Below are 25,121 nucleotides of genomic sequence, written 5' to 3'. Positions count from 1 at the left end.
ATGCAGAACAACTCCAACATGCCAGAACTAAAACTTGAAAAGATCGTAAGCTTCAGGATGTGTTCTGAGGCAGTGTTTGCCAAAGTAAAACCCTTCCCGGTTTTTCCTTCATCAAACTGCATTGTCAGGGAAACAGTGTAAGCTTTAACTTAAGTGAAAAACGCCCCTAAAGTAAGCAATTTCTTTAAGCAGCAGAATTTTTTCTGCATGAATTTATTGGTGTCTTATGTTATGGTTGTGTTCACATTCTTCCTTGAAGATCTTCTGGTAAGGACACTTTTATGGAATTTTTATGGAATTCATGGAATAGCTGCTTCTTTTTTTTTTTTTTTTTTTGTTGGGTTTTGGTGGTGTTTTTTGGTTTTTTTCTATGTGTGTGTTTTTTTGTAATCATTTAGAGACATTTGTTCTCAATTTCTCCTTTTTATTCTCTCCAGGAGGTAATGTGAAGTAAGAATTCAGTGTATGAGGCAGTGTGATGGGGAAAAGCGTTTTTCTTCTGCCTTTGCACTGTCCTGTTTTGCTCGAGAAAAAGGCACATGCTCTTAATTATCATGAGGTGTGCTGGGTTTTATATAGAACTGTAAAATGGAAAAAGCTGAAGTGGCTGTAGTGGTGAACAGGGCACATGACTTCTTATTTATGGAAAACTCTGCCCTCATTAGCTTCTAAGCATTTTTCTTCCCTAATTTGTACCCTGTTTGTTTTGGGGAATGGGGGTGTCATGTTCGTATGGCTTACTGGGAGGGATGTGCTCTGTTAATATATGGCCCCTTTATCTTGCCATGCGCCTATTGGTCCTTATACACTTGAGGATTTTTACACGAAGAAGTTTCTTGGTTAGTCTGTCCCATTTTCCTCAGAAGTTAACGTATAGGCCACCTTAGCAAGCTTTACAGATGTTAGTTGTTTAAGAGATCTTTTTTAAAGTCTGTGGTCTGCAATGTGTCACCATAAAGCACTGATGTGAGTGATGTTCACAGCCGGAGAATGTTGGAGGAGAGCTCAAGGATGGGCAGCACCACTACGAGGGAGCCGTCGTTATACTCGATGCTGGAGCGCAGTATGGAAAAGTCATAGATCGTCGTGTGCGTGAGCTATTTGTCCAGTCTGAGATCTTCCCTTTGGAAACACCAGCCTTTGCAATCAGAGAACAAGGGTTTCGGTAGGTTGTTTCCTGTAATGCCTCTGCCTGTGCTTTCTGCTGCTTCTCTCCTTTTGGTCTAACAGGATGTATGGATGTCTACAGCAGTGGTAATTGCCTGGGGTTTTGTGAGCAATAGCTTTCATTATAATTATGTTAATGATTGCATCTTCAGCTTATCCACAGAAACACCCAGGCTTTGCTGGGGACACTTGTGTGGCAAAATAAATCTTTTTGCTTCTTAATGCCTTAATGTCATTTTAATAATTTCCATTTGTAAGTATAATTCAAGAGGTTGCTTTTTAAAAATGGATCTGCAAAAAATTATATGATCTTGTTGTTTTACCTGCTAAGCAAGGGTAGCTATTAATCAAGAAAACAAGTCTTGTGAGTTTCTAAAAATTGTTTAGTTTAATTAAAAAAACAGTCATTAACTTGGGTACTGAAGATATTTACTCAAGTAAATCATAACCATGCCAAACAGTTTCTGGGAAACAACCAAAAAACCTAACTGAAACTACCCCTTGTTGTTTGCAGCAAGAGAATGTCTTGCGATCATTTAGTGCTTTGTACATTCCTTTTTCTTGCTTTGTTAGGATTACCAGGGTATACATCTCAGGTGGGGAAAATTAATACGTTGAAGGCTACAAATCATCAAAACTTTACTTTTCAGTTTGGTACAAATGCAGAAATGTGATGCATGTGTGCTGCTTAGTTATGCCTGACAACAGATAAGAAGGAGCTTTTAGAATTGCATTTTTCTAGTCACTGATAATTAGTGAACCAGTAAACAGTATATTTTAGTAAGTCAAATAGAAACTTATTGATCTGTTCTGAAAATACAGAGAACAGAAACCCCAGGAACTGCTGGGTCTGTCAGGTAGCTGTTGTGTGAAGAATTTATCTTTCAGAAATGTCCTGAAAAATACTTGTAAGCTCTTGTTTCTATTCTCCAACAATCAGGTCTTTAAAAGATGGACATACCTAATTGCTGTTTTAAAAAGAATACCTGCAACTCCTCTGTGTTGGGTATGAGGAGTGGGTCTTAGTACTAATGATGTTCAGTCTCAGATCTGTGCTGTACTGATGCAGGTTTGTAGGAAGAAGACATTTTTTCCCCCTTTCTTTTCACAGTTGAATGTTCTTCAAAGTCTCATGATTAGACTGGTTGGACTTGTCATTCCAACTAATTGCTTTCTAAAATGTGACAAAACCTCTTAATTCAAAAGGTCAGTTCTCAAGGTTAAGTAGTGGCTTCAGGTTATCAGTTACCCAGATTTGTAAGTAAGCTTCGTGTCCACAATTTCAGTCAGTTGTTTTCATTCAGGAAAGCTCAATAAATACTGGTGTCAGCCACTGGGTATCTTTATTCAGGGACTGCCATAAAAATGAGTCTGTGGTTTTACTGCAAGATTTTTATATAAATTCCATGTATTGTGGGAATAATCAGGTTTCCATATTGCAGCCGTGCATTGAATGGGCCAAGGAGCTGTGCTTTGGTCTGTGTTAAGGTTTGAGACAAGCAGCCAGATTGAACATTTTGCTAAATTGTATTTATATATTGTGTTTAAAAAGCTTGCTCCTCAATTTTCATAGTTTCAGAACAATCTCTAGTGACAAATTTCATCTAAATGTGACATAAATGTTAGGAGTTTCCACAAGTTCCTTCAGCAAGGGCTGAATAGGTGTCACAGTCACAGGCTTTGCTGGTGTAAGCCTGAATCTGGCACTGTCTGAGCTCTGGCGTGAGTCCTGAGGTTGGGGTGTCAATGCATGCATCTTACTCTTGGTTTTTTTATATGGTTCCTGATGTGCCTTTAATCCATTGCAAACAGGCTTTCCAATGCTAAGTCAGATTGCTTTGGAAGTAGTTTAAGGTAAACCAGAAAAAGTTATATTCATAGTAAGGCAAGAAAGTATGTATATAAATTACATGGTATTGCAGTAAAACTTGCAAAATCTACATCCCATGCTGGTTTTACTTTCTCCCGGATAGTTGGGAAGATGCAGGTTCCTCCCTCACCCTCAGCTCATAATTTTTTTTCTTTAATACTTGGACACATTGGATAACCTTTCTGTATTCTGTGGGATTTAAATTGGTATGGATAAAAATAGATTTTTAAGACTTTTTTAACAGAACAGTCTATAGCTCTTTTGACTTCTCATAAGAATGTTCAATTTTTGTGTGGTTATATTTCTTTTAGTTAATATTGAATAGAGTTCTGTACATATGGCAGTTAAGAAAATGCTTATGTAGGGGGAGTTATTAGAAGCAGTAATACCACCAGGCATTAAAAGTTTTCAGGCTCTTTCTGGCAGTGTCCAAGTGTAGGAAATTCATCATGTCTCCAACTTGAAAAGAAGTGCCTCTGCATAAAAACAAAGAATGGTTTGGGCTGAAAGGGACTTTAAAGCTCCTCCAGTTCCAACCCCCTGCCATGGACAGGGCACCTTCCACTATACTGGGTTGTTCCAAGCCTTGTCCAGCCTGGCCTTGAACACTGCCAGGAATGGGGCAGCCACAGCTTCTCTGGGCAATGCATTCCAGTGCCTCACCACCCTCACAGTAAAGAACTTCTTCCTAATATCTAATCTAAATCTCCCTTCTGTCAGTTTAAAGCCATTCCCCCCTTGTCCTGTCCCTATATGCCCTTGTTAAAAGTCCCTCTCCAGCTTTCTTGTAGGCCCCCTTTAGGTACTGGAAGACTGTTATAAATCCTCCCCTGAGCCTTCTCTTCTCCAGGCTGAACAACCCCAGCTCTTTCAGCCTGCCTCCATAGGAGAGGTGCTCCAGCCCCTGAGCATCTCTGTGGCCTTCTCTGGACTGGCTCCAACAGGTCCATGTGTTGGGGGCCCCGGAGCTGAAAGCAGTACTCCAGGTGAGGTGTCACGAGAATGGTGTTAGAGGGACAGAATCATTTCCCTCAGCTGGCTGGCCATGCTGCTTTTAATGCAGCCTAGCATATGGTTGGCTTTCTGGGCTGCAAGTGCACACTGGCAGGTCATGTTGAGCTTCTCATCAACAAATGTGCCCAAGTCCTCCTCAGGGCTGCTCTCAATCAATTCCCTGCCCAGCCTGTAGTTGTGCTCAGGATTGTCCCAACCAGGTCCAGGACTTTGCACTTTGCCTTGTGGAACTTTTTGTGCTGGCCCACCTCTTGAGCCTGTCCGGGTCGCTCTGGATGGCATCTCTTCCATCCACACCTCTGTCAGCTGTATGCTTACTCCAAACCTCATGTGTGGATCCCAACATACAAAGAAATAAATGCTGTGTCTTCCAACTCACAAGCTGCAGTACTTTGGCTCTGAGGAATGCCTCTGTCCAGCCCTCCGCCTTCTTGCTCTGAATAACAAATTTGATGTTCCCTATGAAATAAACAGTACGTGAGGTCTCGTACACCTGTGTTTGATCGTGGGCCGAGGCCAAAATGCATTGCCCAACTGGCTCGTGCTTCTGCAGTTCGTGGTCTCGCAAATCATCATGGCTTGCAAAAGCTCTCTCTTCCCCTTGGAAAATATTTAATTTTCTGTTACAGCTTGAAGTATTAACTTCAAACCATACATGTTTGCATGTGTTGGACTTCTAATTCACAACTTGTTGCTAATGCCATTTCACTTTGTAATCAGGATGGATTAAGGGACATTTCCTCAGCAGCTTTAGAGATTTAGGAGTCTGTTTTTTTGAATGCAGCTTCCCTCCAGATGGCACAGACTTGAAGTATCTTAATGCTAATACTTTGCATTTGATCCTGACTGTCTTGCTTCTCTTGTAATTGACGCTTGGCTGTGAGGAATTAAAATAGTCACTTTTTAAGATAGTTTGTATTTGACTTCGTTTAAACTGATTAAATACCTCTCTGGCAAGCTGCTGGTTTTGACAGCTGTAGCATAGCAAAGTTAAGCTAAGCTAAGTTAGGATATCTGTGTTAAAAATTTTTATCAGAATATATAGAGTTCTAAGAGTGTTTAAAGCAAACGATATATTTTAGTTACATGTTTGTTTTAATCTTTTGTCTGCAGAGCTATCATTATATCTGGAGGACCAAACTCTGTGTATGCAGAAGATGCACCATGGTTTGACCCAGCAATATTTACAATAGGAAAACCAGTTCTTGGAATCTGCTATGGCATGCAGGTGCTGCTGCAAGTTATGTTTGTCTACAGCCATCTTTAGGCCTCATTTCTGATATTAACTGCTACTGGACCCGTTTTTCAAATAGAAGTAGTATGCCACATGTGCAAAAGATATTTTTAAAATCCCAGTTGTTAAACTGAGTATACTATGTATTCTTCTCTTGGCTTTGCCGTATCAATAGCATAAATGGTTTTTCTTTAAGTGCTGTGAATTGAGTTCCACCCTACCCTAATTGTCAGAATAAATATAACCTGGAAGTTATTAATTAACCCTCTCTAGCTGGTGTTGGAAAATTTGCCCCTCATGAATATAAGTGCAATATAGAATGTTTTTAGCATAGTTCTTTAAACATTTAAACTTTTAGCATAGTGTTTAAACACCTCCCCCTGCACCCAACACTTATTTACCTTAGGACTGATTGGTGATCCTGCAGTGATCTAGTAGATCCAAGCTGTGAATGAAGAAACAAACTTCCAAGAAGACAAGGGATGGATTAGATGCATGATTTCTGCTTGTGCATCTTGTGATTTTCCAGAGTTAGTGATTTACTAGGCTGGAAAATCTTTAGAAATGCTTGTAATTATGGAAATGGTGTTGGCACTCCCTGTTCTAAAGGGAAACGTGTTATATTAAAACGTGCCTTAAAATGCCAGGCAAATTGAAAGCCCTATTATCTAGCATCAAGTAGGGGAGTCCCTTAAGACTGACTTTACAGAAATGAATTAAGAGTGTGTATTAACACACTACTATTTCATTATAAAAGATTGAAATAGGTCAAGTACAATCTGTATAATATCAAACTGGACCTAAACTGAAGCATTAAATCTCTGAAAACTAAGGTAGTTGGAAAGTAAAACTTTAAAAGTGTTTTTAAAGTTGTCAGTTATACTTGCAAGGAGAAAAAATGTTTGAGACTTCTGAAATATTAAGATTCAGGTATCCAACTTCAAATGACAAGGTGAGGTTTTAGAAAGAGAAAACCTGGCTGAAAATTGTACTGCTCTGATGTAGTGAGTATTATTAACACAAAGGGAATAGACTCAAGTTTTTGACTGGTTCTCCAGAGCAGAGGTGCCAGATTTTGTGAAGTTTAAGCCTAACAGAGAGTCCTTAACTAAAGAATAGGTAACTTAGGCTTTTGTTTAGCAACATAACTATTTTATTTTTTTTTTAATGATAACCGGCCTCAGTTATTCGGCTGATTTGCAGAGCTGCCATTTGTAAGTGCAAGTAGATGTACACTATTGCATATGCATTATTTTGCAAATCTCTTCCTGTTTTCTACCGTTGTGGATTTCTGGTGCTCGTTCTGTGCAGCAGTGGTCCCTGGCTATGCTGCCCAAAGGCTGGCAGAAGGGAATGAGCCAGGTACAGAACAATGATTAATTTTGAAGAGAATTCTTGCAGCTTTGGAAAACTGTGTTTTAAATGAGTATAATAATGAAAAACTCGGTTGGTATTGGAGGGCTAGAGTTGTCAGTCACAAGCAGACTGAGGTATAAAGTGGTACTAGATTGTGTGGTGCTTTTTCATGTAGTATTCTTGTTTTGACAGATGATGAATAAGGTGTTTGGAGGTACAGTGCACAAGAAGAGTGTTAGAGAAGATGGAGTGTTCAGCATTACTCTGGATAACACATGTTCGCTGTTCAGGTGCTTACATGTTTTATATTATCAAAACAATATTGGAAATACCAGTCTGAAATTGGTGTCTGGATGAGAGGAAGGTTATTTTAAATAAATAGTGAAATTGCACCCGTGCTTATAGAATCATAGAACAGTTAGGGTTGGAAAGGACCTTAAGATCATCTAGTTCCAACCCCCCTGTCATGAGCAGGGACACCACACACTAAACTATGTTGCCCAAGGCTCTGTCCAGCCTGGCCTTGAACACCTCCAGGGTTGGAGCATTCACAACTTCCCTGGGCAACCTATTCCAGTGCCTCACCACCCTCACTGTGAAGAACTTCTTCCTTATATCTAACCTAAAGTTCCCCTGTTTAAGTTTAAAGCCATTACCCCTTGTCCTACCACTAGAGTCCCTAATGAAGAGTCCCTCCTCAGCATCCTTGTAGGTCCCCTTCAGATATTGGAAGGCTGCTATGAGGTCTCCACGCAGCCTTCTGTTCTCCAGGCTGAACAGCCCCAACTTTCTCAGCCTGTCTTCATACGGGAGGTGCTCCAGTCCTCTTATCATCCTCGTGGCCCTCCTCTGGACTTGCTCCAACAGCTCCATGTTCTTTTTATGTTGAGAACACCAGAACTGTGCACAATACTCCAAGTGAGGTCTCACAAGAGCAGAGTAGAGGGGCAGGATCACCTCCTTTGACCTGCTGGTCATGCTTCTTTTGATGCAGCCCAGGATCTGGTTGGCTTTCTGGGCTGCAAGTGCACACTGCCTGCTCATGTCGAGTTTCTCATCAATTGCCACCCTCAAGTCCTTCTCCACCCAGCCTGTAGCTGTGCCTGGGGTTGTGATGACCCAGGTGTAGGACCTTGCACTTGGCTTGGTTAAACTTCATGAGGTTGGCATCAGCCCACCTCTCAAGCGTGTCCAGGTCCCTCTGGATGGCATCCCTTCCCTCCAGCGTATCAACCGAGCCACACAGCTTGGTGTCGTCGGCAAACTTGCTGAGGGTGCACTCAATTCCATTGTCCATGTCACCAACAAAGATGTTGAACAACACAGGTCCCAACACCGATCCCTGAGGGACACCACTGATTACTGGTCTCCGCGTGGACATTGAACCGTTGACCACAACTCTTTGTCTGCGGCCATCCAGCCCGTTCTTTATCCACTGAGTGGTCCATCCATCAAATTGGTGTCTCTCCAATTTAGAGACAAGGAGGTTGTGTGGGAATCTGATAATTTGTAATAAACCTTGTATGACTGTGTGCATAAATAAACAAGGTACTCATTTAAACAAATACTTAGGCATAACTTCTCATTTGATTCTAGAAATACAGACATATTTGCTTAGAATGTTGTGTAAACCCCTTATTTCAAAGTAGAATGTCTTTGTTGAGACAATGAAATGTGTACCACAACATGAGAGTTTTTGTGTTAAGTAAGCTCTTTTCTTCAGCTGTGCAGTGCATTGCTCTTGTATTGTTTGGCAGCCATCCAATTTTTGAGAGGGAATAGAAAATCTGAAACAATTTTTTTTCTACCTTCCTTTAAGATTGCTTTGTGAGGTTTTATAAAACCAGAATTAGATTGCTTGGTAGCTTGTCAAAGTCTCTCAAGTTCCTTGTAATAATTCTAAACATTCACTTGTACCCAGTGTTCCAATATTATTAACTTTCTCCACTAGGGCTATTGCAGAACTTGATACCCTGTCTAAAGTCTGAGGTGCCCAAATTGTCCTGAAAATATTTAGTTTTGAGCAAGAAAACTTCACTTAATTGAAATGAAAAGAAGTACTCCCAAGTATCCTGGTAGCCTCTAGATAGCTCTACATGTCACAGAGGGGATGCTTCACTATTGGCATGTTTATTAAAAACCCCACAAACTCATCTGAGTTAAGATAAGTTACCTCCTGCATGAGGGATGTATTGTACAAGAATTTATGCAGCTTGCAATGGAGGCATCTCAGAGCTGGAGATGACTGTTCTTGAGAAGGAAATCCTGCATATATTTCAGATGGGCCTGGTCAGTCGAGATATGCTTTAATTGGGATTCCTAAGGGATTTTCTTGAAAAGGCAGGTAGTTAGGTCTTCTTTTTTTAATTGATTATGATCTTTCTTTAGGGGCCTTCAGAAGGAAGAGCTTGTGCTCCTCACTCATGGCGATAGTGTGGATAAAGTAGCTGATGGATTCAAAGTGGTTGCACAGTCTGGGAACATTATAGCAGGTATTATTATTTTATACTGAAATTGTCTTTTGATAATGCTGGTTAAAGGAAAGAATTATGGCAGAGAGCAATTAGAACCAAATGGGAACAGAATGTCTCTGTTATTTTTAATGTCCAGTTAAGTTTTTAAAAATTTCTTGTATGAGCTTGCTTGTATGTTGTGCTGTAACGATAATAAAGAAATAGACATGAAAATGAATGATCCTGTTTTTAAATTGGTGGTTTTAAAAAAATATTTTTATAGTTTGTTATTTTAAAGTGTTCATGTGGTGTTTCTCTTTGACATAAATATTGTGCCCTTAAGGCAGGGCAGAGGAGGACATGTACTGTTGTGTGCAGTGTAAGCAGTGTTCAGGTTTTGCGCTATAATAGTACAAGTCAAACACAGCTTAATTATTAAAGCTTGATTAACTTGTTATTGTATTTACTGTCATTGGATGAGTGTTCAACTGAGCAAAAATAATGCTGTTACTGAAAAGAGTGTTTCAGATGTTAGATACAGGTTGTCATACACAGGAAAATGTAGGACCTTAGGAATTGGTTTATTTAAGCTACTCAAATTATTTAATGCCAAACAATGTCTTTGAGTCTCTTTTTCTAGGTGATGGGAGACCTGCAGAGGTCTTAAGTTTGCTGAGCCACTTAGTAAGATCTCGAAGTATTCACCTGGCTTATTTGAAAATTTTCATAAAAAAAAAAAAATAATCTTAAGATACTGTTTTTAAGTTATGTAACTAATTTGAGAAAAACTGACCTTTTAAAAGACTTGAAAATGTTCTGTTTCATTGTATTCATTCTTTTCCATTATATTCTGGCTTGCCTTTGAACCAATCTAGAGTTCATGCCTATTCAGACCACTCTATAAGTTGTTTTGCTATGTAAACTTTGCTGCATCCAGTGTGCAAACATAGGGATGTTTGCACAGCTTGACCAGCACGACCCTTCTAATGCAGATGCAGCTCTGTCTGTGTGGCTTGGTTGCAGCGTTGTGTAAGATATCATGTTGTGAGGTAAAAATAAATGCAATTGATTTCCTGTTTTCACAATGGTTTTCCTTGGATGTGTGAGTGTTTTTCATGGTTTCTGAGGGATTGGGTATTCTGGATCTGTAACAGTACCTGTGTTCCTAATCTTAACCAGAATCTTTAGTTTTGATTGGTGATTTGTGCCAAAGTGTGGCAGAATAAATCACTCAAAGTGTCTGCTTGACTTTCTCAGGTATGCATTTCACTTGCAATTTTTTTTATTTTCTTTTTTTTGTCATGCTCCTTTCTTTGCACCGATGAAGGCATAGCAAATGAATCTAAAAAACTGTATGGAGCACAGTTCCACCCTGAAGTTAGCCTCACAGTGAATGGAAAAATGATCCTGAAGAATTTTCTTTATGATATTGCGGGATGCAGCGGTACCTTTACAGTGGAAAACAGAGAGCTTCAGTGCATTCAAGACATCAAAGAGAAAGTGGGCTTGTCAAAAGTCCTAGTAAGTAGATTGAACTGAAGCTGAAAGATTATTTGCAAAAGCCTGACAAACACTGACACTTAAGTTACTTGGGTTAATTAAATGCAGAATTGTCATAGTTTGGGTAATAAATTAAACAGGTTTTGGAAAGTTTGCACAATTGGGTCAATACACTATTTGACTTTGTTCCCTTCAAATCATTGACTGTTCTGATCGTCATAGCTGTATCTGAATTATTTGTTAACACTTTCCTCATAAACAGCTGACCAAGTTTTGTTTTGTTTTGTTTCTTTTTTCTTCATCCTTAGGTTTTACTCAGTGGCGGTGTAGACTCAACAGTCTGTACTGCTCTCCTGAACAGAGCTTTAAACCGAGATCAGGTCATAGCTGTACACATAGATAATGGATTTATGCGCAAAAGAGAGAGTCAGTCTGTGGAGGAGGCACTCAAAAAACTTGGGATTCAAGTTAAAGGTACCATAACTTTGTTAAATACACCTGATACCACTAGTGATGTGGCCAGTCTCCTAAAATGTACCTTGAGTGTTTTGTTTCATTGATTTGAATTTATCTTTGCAGTTCTCAGACTTTAACATACCAAAGCATGCTTGCTAATTTGGATCCACCTAGGCCTATTCACAAAATTTCAGACCTAAAATATTAAGCCTTACTTATTTGATGGGAACATAAAATGAACCGATCCATCTCTTCAGTAGCTGAAATCTGCTGCTGGAACACAGCAAAGTGGTGGACATGCATCTCAGTCACTTTTCTGCTGATAGTTGAGTAATCCTTTTCAGCTGCTGCAAAACTAATTCGATTGCAGTTTTATTCAGTAACGTTATTAACAGTCCTCCACTATGGCTTTATTTCTTGTCCTAGATCTCTTCCTTTTTAAACTGTGAGCTCATTTGGGTGATTAAATGTCAAAATTACATTTTCAAGGCCTTTTTCTTTTCTTTCTTTTTTTTTTTTTTTTTTAAATTTCCCTTCCTCTCCTGGCTTTTAAATAGGTGCGTTTTAGATGGTTTGGGAGTAGCTTGTTGAGAAGCAATACATTATGTGGGAGCAGAAGGTACTTTGTCATGGCTGATAAGAAGGTTTAGAGCTTTTTGGTAGCTGAAGTATGAGGAGGTCAGAGAAGACAAATACTGTATGCTTGAGTTGTGCAAAAACTAAGCTGCTTTATACGGCTTGGCTGATATATTTCATGAGTAATAGCTGCCTCTTCCTGGGGCTGTGCGTAAGTGCTGTTGTCAAGCGATTCTCTTGTGTTTTGGTGGGGAAGCATGGCATTAGGTGAGCAATGCTTTCCACTAGCCCAACAGTGTGAAACCGTGCAGGGAGCTGCACCTTAGTATTTTGGAGATTGGGCTGCAATCTCCCGACACAGTAAAGTCTAAGCTTAACTTTGTTCTAGACACATCAGTGTTTTTTCTTTTACTTCCCTCCCTTTATTATTTAATTATTTTTACTTTTATTAGTGGAAAATCTATGTCAACTTCTTCCACTTTGTAGACTGAGAAACCTGGGCTCTGGCAGGCTGCCACAGTAACAAATTGAAGGAATCCCTTTGCTAGAAATACTCCTTCTGTAGGTCACGGAGTTCAGTGCTGGTAGAAGGTGCCAAAGAGCCTCCTAGCTGATCTCTGCATTGAGAGCCTCTCTAAATTAAGAGGCTTAATGTACCATGAGTAAATACTGCGTTATTTAATTTTGGTTGCAGAAAGGCCTTGGGGAAATACCATCTGATAAACTATTTAAATAAAGCAAGTAAATTATAATCTAAGAGGGAAGGCAAGAACTCAACTTTCACATGGTTTCATAATATGGAGGGGAAAAAAAGTGCCCTCTAGGGTAGGTTAATAAGAAAAATAAAATGCTTCTGTTACAATTAATTCTCGAGGTATTGAACAGCCCTATTTAGTGCAGTTAATAGTCAAAGGACTGGAATAATTTTTATTTTTTTTTTAAAGCAATAGAGTGGAATTTATTTTTTGCAACCTTGCATAATAATCTTTATTGGCTTTGCCAAAAAATTCCTGTAATTTCATGTAGTGGTGAATGCAGCTCATTCATTCTACAATGGTACAACAACCCTGCCCATCTCAGATGAGGACAGAACTCCACGTAAAAGAATTAGCAAGACATTAAATATGACCACAAGTCCTGAAGAAAAAAGAAAAATTATTGGTGACACCTTTGTTAAGGTAATGTTTATGATTATTTGTTGGTTGGATTTTTTTGTGTTTTTTTGTTTTGTTTTGTTTTTTAATAATACCATTTCTAGATACATTACCTACATGAGACTGTTTAATTCTTAAGTACTGTGCACTCGACGGCACCAGTGGTCTCGCAAGTTGTGGGTGACCAAAAGAGCCATTGGTATGTTAACCATAAGCCTAAAGCTTTTTGGCAGCCAATCAGTGGTCACAACATTGTTCACAGGCATTGTGTTAGATCCGTCACAGTGTTTAGATATACTATGTTGGTTGGCCATTCATTTCTGTTGCATAAGCTCCCGTGTAATATTTTTCACCAAATCAGTGGGTAAGGTGAATTGGAGTGTTGCTTTGTTGAAAATAAGCCATTTTCCATCTATCAGCTACGAGTGCTGGTGATGGAGGGAAGAATACAGTATTTAACAGGCAGTGGTGTTCCTGTAGTCTGAAGGTACATTTTCCTTTTTCTGTTTGACAAAATTCAGGGGTATAGGACTATTTCAGCAGTGGATTAGTGTCATAATTACTCTTCCTGTTTGTGCTTTTGCAGCTCAGTAGGATTTGGCATGTTGGGCAATCCATTGTCTTCCTTTAGACCTTTGACAACAAAAAAATATTGGAACACTTTTTTCCCCTCCCCCCCCCTCTATCTTACAGATTGCCAATGAGGTTATTGGAGAAATGAATCTGAAACCTGAAGAGGTTTTTCTTGCTCAGGGTACCCTCAGACCTGATCTCATTGAAAGTGCTTCCCTTGTTGCAAGTGGCAAAGCTGAAGTCATCAAAACCCATCATAATGACACAGAGCTGATTCGGAAGTTAAGAGAAGAGGTAAATGAAAATGGGGATACTTCTGGTGTATCCTTCTGTTTCTCACAGGTGTGAAACCGAGTACCAAAAATGAACAACCTCTATGTTGTGTCGGTATAACTGTCCTATGTTGATGGGAACCTATTCTGATGGGGCCCTTCAGCTTCTATTGTAAGGCATTGCAATTTATTACACTTATTTCTAGCTGCTGCATTCTCAAAGTAGTTAAAATTGTTAAAGTATTATCCAGGACTCGATACTGAGGAAGATGTCAACAAATTGAATGTGTATCGTTCAGGGTGAGCAATGGTGTTCTCAGCTGCAAGCTGAAAGCTGTTTCCTCACTCTTACATTTTAACCCTCAAAACAAACCTGAGTTCTAGTAAGGAAGCAGAGCAATATTGAATGTCTTTAGCAGGAGTGTGGTTTAAGACTTCTCAGACAACTTTACTCTGGTTCAGCTGGAATTCATGATGTGATGATACACATCATAAGATACAACTTATTCCTTCTGTTTTATCTTGTTCTGAACACCAGTCAATGAGTGACTTTTTAGGTATTGATAGTCAAGGTCTGGTACGTCGTGGAATCAGGTAAGAGCAGTGACAGTGCTTCAGTGAAAAGATAATGTGGTCCTGTTGAGAAAGGCCCAAATTCTCTTGAATGTCTTGTAACATTCAGCACTGCAAGCATAGTATTCTCCCCTCTTTGGAGAGAAAGAATGAGAATGATATACTTAAATGGATTGAAATCTAGGAGTAGTTCCTTCAGGTGCCTACAGGGATGAGTTCTTTCTTTTCTTTTGCAGCTTTTGCATCACGTTTCTAGTAACCTGCTCGGCTGTCTGCCAGCAGCATGCTGTTGGCACAGAGCCTGTTTGCCAGTTGTAAATTTTAAGAACCCACAGATCTTTCTGAAATGGTCCAATATGGACCCCCTATGGATGATGACCAGAGCTTGAAAATAATATGAACACAGGATGTTGAGCTGTCTGAGGATAAACAGCACAAGTTCTGTCCCTTTGATTGTACTTCATATCGGACTATTTAGTTCAAAGTCCAGAAAAGTTTTCTGAATACCTTTCCTGCGCAGCGCTCTAAGTATTAGCCAATGTAGGAGACTGCCCTATTTTGCCTTTTCTGACATTAGAATGGTAAGTTCTCTAACAGTATTATAAAATACACTTAAGAAAGAACCAACACGAGACATCACATAAAAACCCTGTCGAAGGTGCTCAGTTAGAGAAGAGAAACTGTTAATGATCCATGCTTCTAATATTCATTGCTTCACAAAGTATTTCCAAGGCTTTTAGATTGGTTTGGACATATAGCAAGGACAAGAAAGGTCTGAATTTATGAAGACATAGCTGCAAGGTCAAGCTGCCTCTATCTACACTGATTGAGCCATTGATACTTCCAGCACAAACTTAAAATTCGTTGTCTTATGCTCTGTCCTGCAACTGTTTTACAAAGCCCATGTTCACACACATAAGTTGGGTTTTTTTTCCTCCAGTGTTTATGCAAGCATTGGCAGCCATTCTGTGAAAAGCATGCCAATTTGACTGCTACAACCTAAACATTAGAGAGTTTTTGTTTGAATATGTATGCTGGAGAGTAAATTGCTTTTTCTTTTTAAGGGTAAAGTAATAGAACCACTGAAAGACTTTCACAAAGATGAAGTGCGAGTGCTAGGAAGAGAACTCGGTCTTCCTGAAGAGCTGGTTTCAAGGCATCCCTTCCCAGGTATGAAAGTTGGTTTGTGCTATTTAATGAAGGGCTAAGTATCACATCAGTATTGTTTAGAAGATACTTAACCTGCAGTATGTTGGAATATAAAACTTACCTGTAAACACAGAGGTTGTTGATGGATTTAAGTTTTTATTTAAGCAGGATCTTCCTTCAGAAAAAGAACATTTCAGAGCAGCTTTATTATGTATAGTGATTAAAGGAAAGTTTTATAACTGAGTTTGCTTTTAGCTGCATTTGTTTCTTTTTAGTTGTGTAAGCTGAGCAAGAAATATCAGTCAAGTGCAGTTGTACGCTGCCTGAGCTGTCAAATGTATCTCACTTGAAATAATGGCTTATCTGCCTGCCTTTTTAAGGGGCATTTCCTGTTTTGAAAATGGTTGCATGGAGAAAAGACTGCACAAAAAAAACCCAAAACCCAAACCAACACCAAACTTGAAAAAGCTTGCAAGGAAAACATCCAGGTATATAATACAGGAAAGTCTATATCTTTTAAGAGGGGTATGTTTTTCTGTCCTTGTGTTTTAAAATCGTCCTGCAGGGTGTGTAGTAGTCACTTGCGGAGTGCGTAGGCTGTTGTGCTAATGCACCAGCATCCCACGAAATGCAAGAAGCTGTCTTCACACACTTCAAGCATATTACATGTGCTTTAGTATTAAGCAGTTTAAAGATCAAATAGCCTTCAGAGGTTGATCGAGACTCAGCTGTATGTTAAAAACAGCTCTTTTATCCCAGTTGCCTAGCAAAAGGAAGGAGGAGGTTCTTGTTCACTTTGGCTTGCCATCCACTACACTTCATCACCACTAGCTGCTGCTTTACACAACCAGCCAATTTAAGGTGTAGGTAAATAAAGCTTTAATGTCCTGAACAGAAATATTGTTCTGGAATAAATTGCTTACGTATTTTTTTTTTTTTGTCTTGTATGGTGTTAAGACAATTGAAGTGTAGGTACCATGGCAAAACATACTGTACTCAATGACCGACCTGATGTTCTAGATGCTGTCACATATTTTGCTGAAAGTTGGGTTCCTGTTTGATATAATGCTTTTTCAACTTTGCATTGCAGGTCCTGGTCTAGCAATCAGAGTGATATGTGCTGAAGAACCTTATGTGTGCAAAGACTTTCCTGAAACAAACAACATTCTGAAAATAGTTGCAGATTTTTCTGCAAGTGTTAAGAAGGTAACAAAATTGATGAATTCTAATATGCATAAAAGTAGTATGATCATTCTGTAGTGGTCTGCAATGAAGTTTCAGCTACTAAAAGTTTAAAACTACTTGTTTGGGCTCTTTAAGGAATAATTCATCCCAGTGCAATTCACTTGAAGCCACTCAGTATACTACAGTAGAATTTTTATCACCATGACTGGTGCAAGTGTTGGATGTTTTCTGGATACTGGAAGTTTATATCACTTTCAAATAGTAAATAAATTTTGTTTGTTAAACTTTGTGCAGATGAGATTTCTCAAGTAGTTCACTTAGTATCAGGAATAAGATTTTTCCCTCCCTGAAATAATTGTAACATTCTAGATTTGCATCCTCTAGCAGTCACTGAATGTCTAAATGAAAGTGCAGGCGTGAGGAACAGATGTCCTGAGCAAAAACCTGTAGTTTTTAACTGGTGATGTTTCAGTTCTCAATCTTTTAACTATTACAACCTTTGTGATAATTGTAAGCTCACCTGAACTAAACTACAAGACGGCTGAAAAGTTGTTAGCAGAGGTCTGTTCTAAGGTGTAAGTTCAGAGCAACTTCCAAAACTTTTTTATAAATACTGAAGGTTGAGGATTTACATCTGCTTTTCATTTAAAACATATTGTAGTGTAGCATAACAGGGTATTGCTTTGTTGTGTATGAAATAGAACACAAATTAAAAATATAGCTTTGTGAAAGAGAGAATAAGACCTTCACTTACAGTCCTAGAGAGCTTCGGCTTATAATACATACAATCTAATCAAATACAATTGGGTTTGCTAAAATTAAGTTGTTAAATGGTATGTTTTAAGTAGTTTCCAAGGGATAAATGTAGACTAAATTTAAGTGAACAGCTACTTAAATAATAATTTTATTTGCACTGTGTAAGTTCTGCTTGAGTGTTTGGGGACTTCATTTAAAATGTATTTTTCTGCATCACTGCACAGCCACATACTTTGCTGCAAAGGGTCAAAGCATGTACAACCGAAGAAGACCAGGAGAAGCTGATGCAGATTACAAGCCTACATTCACTGAATGCCTTCTTGTTACCAATCAAAACTGTGGGGGTGCAGGTAAATGGGTTCATTTGAAGGATGTTCTGAAGGCTGCTTCCTAGCAGCATGGCAGGCTGCATTGAAGCATAAAAATTGCTGCTTTGTAAATAAAGAGCTTGACTCAAGAACATAAACATCAAATGGCTGTGATACTGATGTTATTGTCTTTTGTCAGTGCTGTTAGTGCAAAAGCGTCAAGATACCTGAATAGACACTTGAGTAAATGCCAGGTGTTGTATTTGAGGATAGCATTAAGGTTGAATAATGCTGGTCACTTACAGACAGACTGTTCATAACATTCATGATTTTGTAGACCTGTAATCCTGTGGCTCCCTTTAAGGCTCAGAAATTCTAGACTAAGTTCATCAAACAATCCCTGCTTCGTACATTTGAACATGCTTGTTGCTCTTTCCTGTACTCTTTTAATTGTACTATATCCTTATCCTTGAGAGGAATGGAATGGGAGCACTGCAGGCTGTTCAGGATATGGAAACACTTGAATCCGTGCAGTGGCACTGTGTTTTCTTTCACTTGTTTGCTAATGCCATGCACGTTTTTATGGATTGGCCTTTGGCAACAGAAAGGTAAACCGAATACAAAGGCTGAGCTGGCATTTTCATGGAATTGCATGCAATAACTTGGAAGATTTCTTTACTGAGTAGTCATAGCTGTAAAGTACGTTTCTTTGCACTATCAGTATTGAATTACAGATCTTATTATTAGCTGTTTAATCTTGTGCGTTGCTTCTGTAACTCTCTGCAGTCAGCTTTCATTACTTTTAAACAGCAGTGTCCTCAGCACATTTCTGTGCTTCATCAGATGGTGTCATGAAAATACCAATACGCAATCAGTCCCTATGTTTTGGTCACCTTATATGAATCTTTCTATTCTGAATATTTCTTCTTACATACTTTTGTTAGCTCACGAGAGGTCTGTCATCTTACTCTTTGTTTTCTCATTCACTTGGTGTCTCCCATCATATTGATTTTGCCAGCTTAATGTCTGCTAAATGTTGGCACAAAATATGGTCCTGTAGCCTACAGAGTGAAAGGGAACCTATTTCATCAGGAAAGCTAACATTCAATTATTATTTTTCTTTTATAGGGAGACTGCCGTTCATATAGCTATGTTTGTGGGATCTCTAGTAAAGATGCTCCACACTGGGAGTCTCTTATGTTTCTTGCCAGGCTTATACCACGTATGTGCCACAACATAAACAGGTAAGTATTTTAAATTATCTTTGCTTCTAATGGTCTACTCAATATATGGAAGTTTAGCATGCACAAACATTCTCCTGTTTAATCTGTGGTATAATATTTTTGTCTGTTGGACAGGTTTATTATGCAGAGGTTACAAATAGACAAAAAGTCAAAACACAGGCTGTTGATTTCTTTTTCAAGATAGCAATTCCAGAAATAAACCAATTGCCTATTTTAATTTTTTTTTAAGCAATTGATTACACAACATCCAGTGTAACTTATGCAAAATCTTTTTTGAAAGATTCCAATCCTACCGATAAATCAGGGTGTTGTGCAGTATTTTTTCTTGCTTTGTGTCCAAAAAGGAATTTATGTGGGACTGTCAGTTCTCAGGGCACATAGGTGAGATCCATAGCTGGGTTTAATCTTAATTGAGCTCTCTTGTGAATATGCATTTTCTAGCTACTTGATTCCATAACTTTTTTAGCAGGTGAAGTTGCTTAGATAGTAAATCAGTTCTAGAGAATGCTTATCCTCCTTGCCTGGCTGTAGGCTGTTTGACAAAACTGCTTGTAATTGCTTATAGCAAAACTTAATTTTGTCACATAAGTGACATCTAAAAGAGGTGTCACTTATGTGGTATTATTCTTAAAGGTGAGATCTTGAACTGCAAGATACTTCTTTAAATGCAGAGCAAACAAAAGAAGGCATAAAATCAGGCTTGCGTGTGCTGGATTTACAGCATTGCTGTCTTTAAGCTCTTTTGGATTTAATACTATGCTTCTGCATATACCACATCTCTGGGAGTTCTGCTGTACCAGGGTGTTTTCAGAGTCTTTCACTGCTGTTGATAGGGACGCTGAAACTGGCAGTGCGAGGAGTACACTGAAGTAGTTGGTCTGCCCAACTATGCTTGCAGATTTTATATTACTAACAAAAATATAGAATGTAAAGCTTGCGTATTTTTCTGCTTCGGATTTTAGACAAGTATTCTTGGTTTGTATCTACAAACTCGTGTGAATACATCTTAGTAAATCCTTGTATGAGGGCAGTCAGACAGTATCATACTTTGCTTTTAATTCTGCAACATATAAACCACAACGGATGAGATTAAAAGATAAAGCTGATGTGACTGGTTTGAATTTAGGAGATATTTTATGACAGAAATAGTTATGTAGATTTATCAATTGCAGTGTTAGTGCCCTGTGCTGAAAACACACCTATTGATTAACAGCAAGATTTACTATGTTTTGGTGGTTTCCTATCAGGAGAGAAGGTAGAAATTGTAGACACTTATGAAGTAGCTTTCCTATAATAAACTTAACTTTTACTGACATTAAAGTAAAATCAAAAAAAATGTGCTTTGTGTTACTGCTGAGTTTGTGTATCTGTGTTTTTTCAGAGGAGTATTCCCTTAAGTAGTATTTGGGCTTTTGATAGTCTCTAGCAAGCCAAAATAAACAAATATGTCTGACTTCCAAAGCTAGTATGTCATGCTTATGGAATATATGCATGAAGTTATATTAAACCCTCCTTAGTAACTAAGGAGCAAAATCAAGTGTTATGCCTTTTTCCCCTAGTTTTATTTTCTTACTGCAATACTAAAGATGCTGTCTTTAGGCAATCTGTTCTTTTCTACGTGTGCAAAATGCATGGGGTTTTTTGTTGTTGTTTGGTGTGGGTTTCTGTGGGGTTTTTTTGTTTTGATTTTTTTTCCCCTGCCATCCTGGTATCCTCTTTGCTTTCCAGAGTTGTGTATGTGTTCGGACCACCAGTCAAAGAACCTCCTACAGATGTCACCCCCACTTTCCTGACAACAGGAGTCCTCAGCACTTTACGACAAGCTGATTTTGAGGCTCACACTATTCTCAGGGAGTCTGGTAGGTGCTTCGCCTTATCCCATAGATTAGATTCTTGTTTCAAGATCCCTGCACATCTAACTGGGTATAGTTATAGTGGTACTGCCAAAATCTACAAGCTTCTCGAATATCTCAAAAGAAGTGATAAATTAATGGGATGACAGGCAAGAGCCTTTTCTGAAAGTTGTAGAAGCTGATAGCTAAATGGCAGAAATTGCTAGCCTTTCTGCTAGCAGAACTAGTTTTAGGGGATTGGGGGGACAGAAACTTGCTTCTGATACATCATGAAGTGCTGAAGTACAGTGCTTCACTACAGTTCAAGGTTCTGCAAAAAGTACTGTTAGCCAGCTGGAAGTCAACAGAATTACTTCTCTTTGATCTCAGTTATCAGTATTTACCTGAAGGAAATAAGCTATGTAAAGAATTTGATACAGTTTCTAAATCATGTTTTCTTTGGGGTTTGTTTTTATTTATTTTTTTTTTTCTGGTTGGTTGGTTTTTTGGGTTTTTTGGGTTTTGGTGGGGTTTTTTGTTGTTTTTGTTTTGGGGTTTTTTTTGTTTGGTTTGGTTTTTTGGGGGGCAGTTTGTTCGTTTGTTTTTTTGGTGGAAAGAAGGGAACCTGAATACCAAGTTTTTTATGCTGATGTTCACTACCTGTGGTGGTTCATATTTCTCAATGTCAAAGCTGTATTTGTAAAGCCAGCCACTTGAGGCTACCAGGCGATAATACTTCAAACCCTTAACATCCAGGGGGCATTCAATATCGTGTGATAAGGTACACAGGCAGAGTCTGGGAATATTGTAGTTCCAAGGTTCAGGAATCAGTTGTTTGGGGCTTTTTCTGTGGGTGTGTTTTGGGTTTGTGGTTTTGGGTTTTTTTTTCATTTGTTTGGCTGGTTTGGTTTTGGTGTTTTGTTTTTGGTTGTTTGTTTTTTTTTTAATTATTATTATTATTATAAAGTCACAAAGGATATCTTTTTGAAAATACATTTGGTTTGCAAGGCAGTCTGAACAAAATTTGTACAGAATTAGCCTCAAGAGGCTGAGGATAACACCGTCAATTGTGTTTGTAAAACTGTAGATGTGTCTCGTTAACTTTTGGTGACACTTGGTTTTGTGTGAGTGAATCAGTCCCAAAAATAAGACGTGTCATTTAGTGAAAAAGACTGCTTGTACCAACAGCTCAGGCCGGTGCTAGCAGAGGGTGAGAAGCCTGCGTCAGCGTTAGACTGGTTCTGCAGGCTGCCACACATCTAAATCTCAAACTTTCAGATCATTTAAACAGTGAAATTAGGGTTTTTTTCTTTTCAGGAGGAGACTTAAAAAAAAAAAAAAAGAAGAGTGAGAGGTGACTGTCTGGAGTTACCTTCAAATACTAGCAACAGGGATATTCAAGAGCTTTCTCTTAAATATGTCAAAGATGCAGAAATACTTGTGAATAGTTTTTTATTGGGCGTGATACAGGGAAAGATAAAACCCCATGGTTATGTTATTTGGGAAGGAAAGTAGATCTTAATTTGCATTCACAGTGAATTATAAGGGTAACAGAGACCATCTAGGATTTGGGGTTTTTTTTTTCTACATGCCTGCAAACACTGAAGATCATTTCAAGTGGCAATTTGTGTAGTGCTAGTGTATGCACCACTGAGCGTGATCATCTGAGGTGTGGTAGCAGTAGCAACAAGATCACAGAAGATGTAAATGTAGCACCTAGTGTATAGTTCGAAGTACATGTGGGAAATTCTGAAGAACTTCTATCACGCTTGAGTCTTTAAACCAAATTAATGTACTTTGCACTACTGTTTCCTGAAGGTTATGCCGGAAAAATTAGCCAGATGCCGATAATACTGACACCGTTGCATTTTGATCGGGACCCCCTACAGAAACAGCCTTCCTGTCAAAGATCTGTGGTTATTCGAACTTTTATTACAAGTGATTTTATGACTGGTATTGCAGCAACTCCTGGTAATGAGGTTCCAGAAGAGGTAATACAGGTTTTCAAGCTTCTTTTCTACATGAGCTAGTGTTGTAGAAGCCTCATTTTGACTTTCTTCCCTCTCTCTTCATTGCTTGCCTTGACTTTGATTTTGTTGTGATTTTCTGTCTCTTTCATTGTATTCACTAGGATGAACATGCTGGTATTTTTGGAAAAAACTGTAACAAAATGAGAAGCTGGCAGATGGGTATGACAAACTTAAAGGCTATCCAGCAGAGTTGAGCCAAAAATACCATCAATTAAAAAAGGAAAAATACCACAACCATTCTTGGGATTTTTAAATCAATTTTTTGCATTAGTAATTGGAAATGTCCTAACATACAGAACTGACCTTGATTGCCAGTTCTGATTTTACTGGAACCTGCTGTTTAACATCTCAGTGTGTGCTGTTTCTATTTAGGTCACTAAGAGGATGTAGGAGTCAAGTTCAGGCATATTTTTCTGGGAAACTTTTTGTATGTCTAGTTTCAAGTACTTTGCCTCTCTGGGAATGCAGTGTAGATGAACAGGATTGACTTTTTTTTAAAAACACACTTTAAAAGCATACAAGTATTGCTTAGTAATTATATATAACTGAAGGCTTCTACTACAGGGCAACCTATTAATTTAAAAATAAATGTTTCAAGGTTAAGCTACCGTGTAAACTATTCCATTATATAAAATGAGGATTCATTCGACCTTGAATTTTTTGTTTGAGAACAAACAAAACAACCAAATACCACAAAACTCAGACCTAAACAACTCCCCTTCCCAGTCTTCAGAATGTAAAATAGTAATTTTAAGACTAGGTAATAATGTGGTAACAAACTATTAGAGGTTGTGGAGATTACCTGTATTTATGGGGAAACTAATCATATTTGATTTTAAAATTTCGTGTGTTTTTCCATGGAGAGCAAAGCACAGTTTAATTTATGCTTGCACTATAAACCAGCATGTCATGTAAGTGGCATTGTTCTGAACTGTGGGATTTTTTAGGAAGCTGAACTTCTAAGCAAGTTCTCATCTAGAAAATTTCTGTGAACATGAATTGATTGTGGAATTTGAGGAATGATGCTCATTGGAAACTTTCCTTTGGATGCCTCTTTCTGTTTGTCTTTGGTTGGTTTTTTGGGGTGTGTGTGTTTTGGGGTTGTTTGGTTTTGGTTTTTTTTACCTTTAGAGCTCCTTTTTTTGTTTTGAAAGGGGTTTCACTCCAGCTGTTGCTTTATGTTTAGTAGTGGCTCAGCTGGAGATGGTCTGAGAAAAGTCTGAAAGTGAGTGATAGGAACACATAACAGTGTATGTTCCTGCTGTACTTTAAAGAAATAGTGAAATAGAAAAGATGAAGAGCTGCTGCCTTGAAGGAATTGTATTGTGATCGACACCCTGGTTTATTACCAGTGCCAAAAAATGGCATGTTCCAAATAAAACTGCAGATGTGAAGTTAGAGCGTTTGTTTCAGTTGATTTTATTGGTTAATTGGTGGTAATATGATAATGTCTAGAGGTTCTTTCTCTCTTGTGTATGACAGAATTAGCATGAGCAAAGTTTTCCTTTTTTTAAGCTTTTTCCTGGATAGTTTTCATCAAGTCTGCATTACATGCTTCTGATTTACTTTTTCTGTCCACAATAGGTTGTGTTAAAAATGGTGGCGGAGATTAAGAAGATTCCTGGCATTTCTCGAGTGATGTATGACTTGACATCAAAGCCACCAGGAACCACAGAGTGGGAGTAATTAACTTTTTTCTATTAAAGTACTGTGTGCAGTCTAAACCATATCAGAAACCATTCCCAGTGTTGACATGCAGTACTGTGAAAGAGTGACTGGAGCTGCTACATCGCATCAGATTCCTCTCCTGGAGCATAAACCTGCGGTTAAGACCTGGGGATAATAACTAAGTGGGGCTGAGGATTTGTACGGGTAAATAATCATGGCAGCATTTCTGGTGCGCAGACAGATTCCTATTGCTTTTGCCTTTGTCTTACCAATTCTTCCTGTTTTCATGTGTTTTATTGTTAACTGTCATTTCAATGTCTCTTTGTTTTTGTACACTCTGTAAAAAGAGACAGTTTATTTACTTCTACCAAAAGCATTGTTACAGCCTAAAAAATGTAAAATGAATTCTTTGTGACCAACTGCTTTTGAACGGATTTATTATAAATAAATATTTTGCCAAATGGAGTAGTGGGTACTGTTGAGTTGTGGAATTACTGTGTATCTGTTGTGTACTGTTAAGGTTGTTCTGTATCGTTTGACATACTAGCCCATGGCAATAATGTGGAGCTCCAAAAGGGCAATGCTAAAATAACGAAATTACCTCTGTCTGTCTTTCTGTACTCACTCCCTCTTGCATCGCTCAGTTGGTGTGTGTGTTGGTAACAAACACATATACACCAGCTAATCTTTAGTATACACTTACTGCATGTATGCATATGTCAAATTCCAGACAGTGAAGTATCTTTGCATG

At 38.5% G+C, this 25,121-nt stretch overlaps 1 protein-coding gene across 1 annotated transcript; it reads left to right on the top strand.

Annotated features, from left to right (window-relative positions):
• Positions 1-24,833, top strand: GMPS (guanine monphosphate synthase). The gene is made up of 17 exons (XM_010013942.1): positions 1-45; positions 438-440; positions 984-1,165; positions 5,165-5,279; positions 6,834-6,931; positions 9,030-9,133; positions 10,422-10,615; positions 10,903-11,068; positions 12,653-12,804; positions 13,474-13,647; positions 15,263-15,368; positions 16,438-16,553; positions 17,513-17,638; positions 18,725-18,840; positions 20,569-20,699; positions 22,491-22,663; positions 24,287-24,833. Exons 1-17 carry the CDS (start codon positions 1-3, stop codon positions 24,386-24,388), a joined length of 2,103 nt encoding a protein of 700 aa, XP_010012244.1. The 3' UTR covers positions 24,389-24,833.
• The last annotated feature ends 288 nt before the right edge of the window (positions 24,834-25,121 follow it).

The sequence above is a fragment of the Nestor notabilis genome, unplaced genomic scaffold (assembly GCF_000696875.1).
Source record: "Nestor notabilis isolate BGI_N333 unplaced genomic scaffold, ASM69687v1 scaffold21204, whole genome shotgun sequence".
Lineage (NCBI taxonomy): Eukaryota > Metazoa > Chordata > Aves > Psittaciformes > Psittacidae > Nestor > Nestor notabilis.
This window is presented reverse-complemented; position numbering and strand designations above follow the sequence as displayed.

Bases quoted from the DNA above. Each gene is read 5' to 3' on its own strand.
- GMPS (XM_010013942.1), top strand. From the start codon at position 1: ATGCAGAACAACTCCAACATGCCAGAACTAAAACTTGAAAAGATC. The intron at 20,700-22,490 runs GTAGGTGCTTCG...TGTTTCCTGAAG, and splicing joins CACTATTCTCAGGGAGTCTG to GTTATGCCGGAAAAATTAGC. The intron at 22,664-24,286 runs GTAATACAGGTT...TGTCCACAATAG, and splicing joins GTAATGAGGTTCCAGAAGAG to GTTGTGTTAAAAATGGTGGC.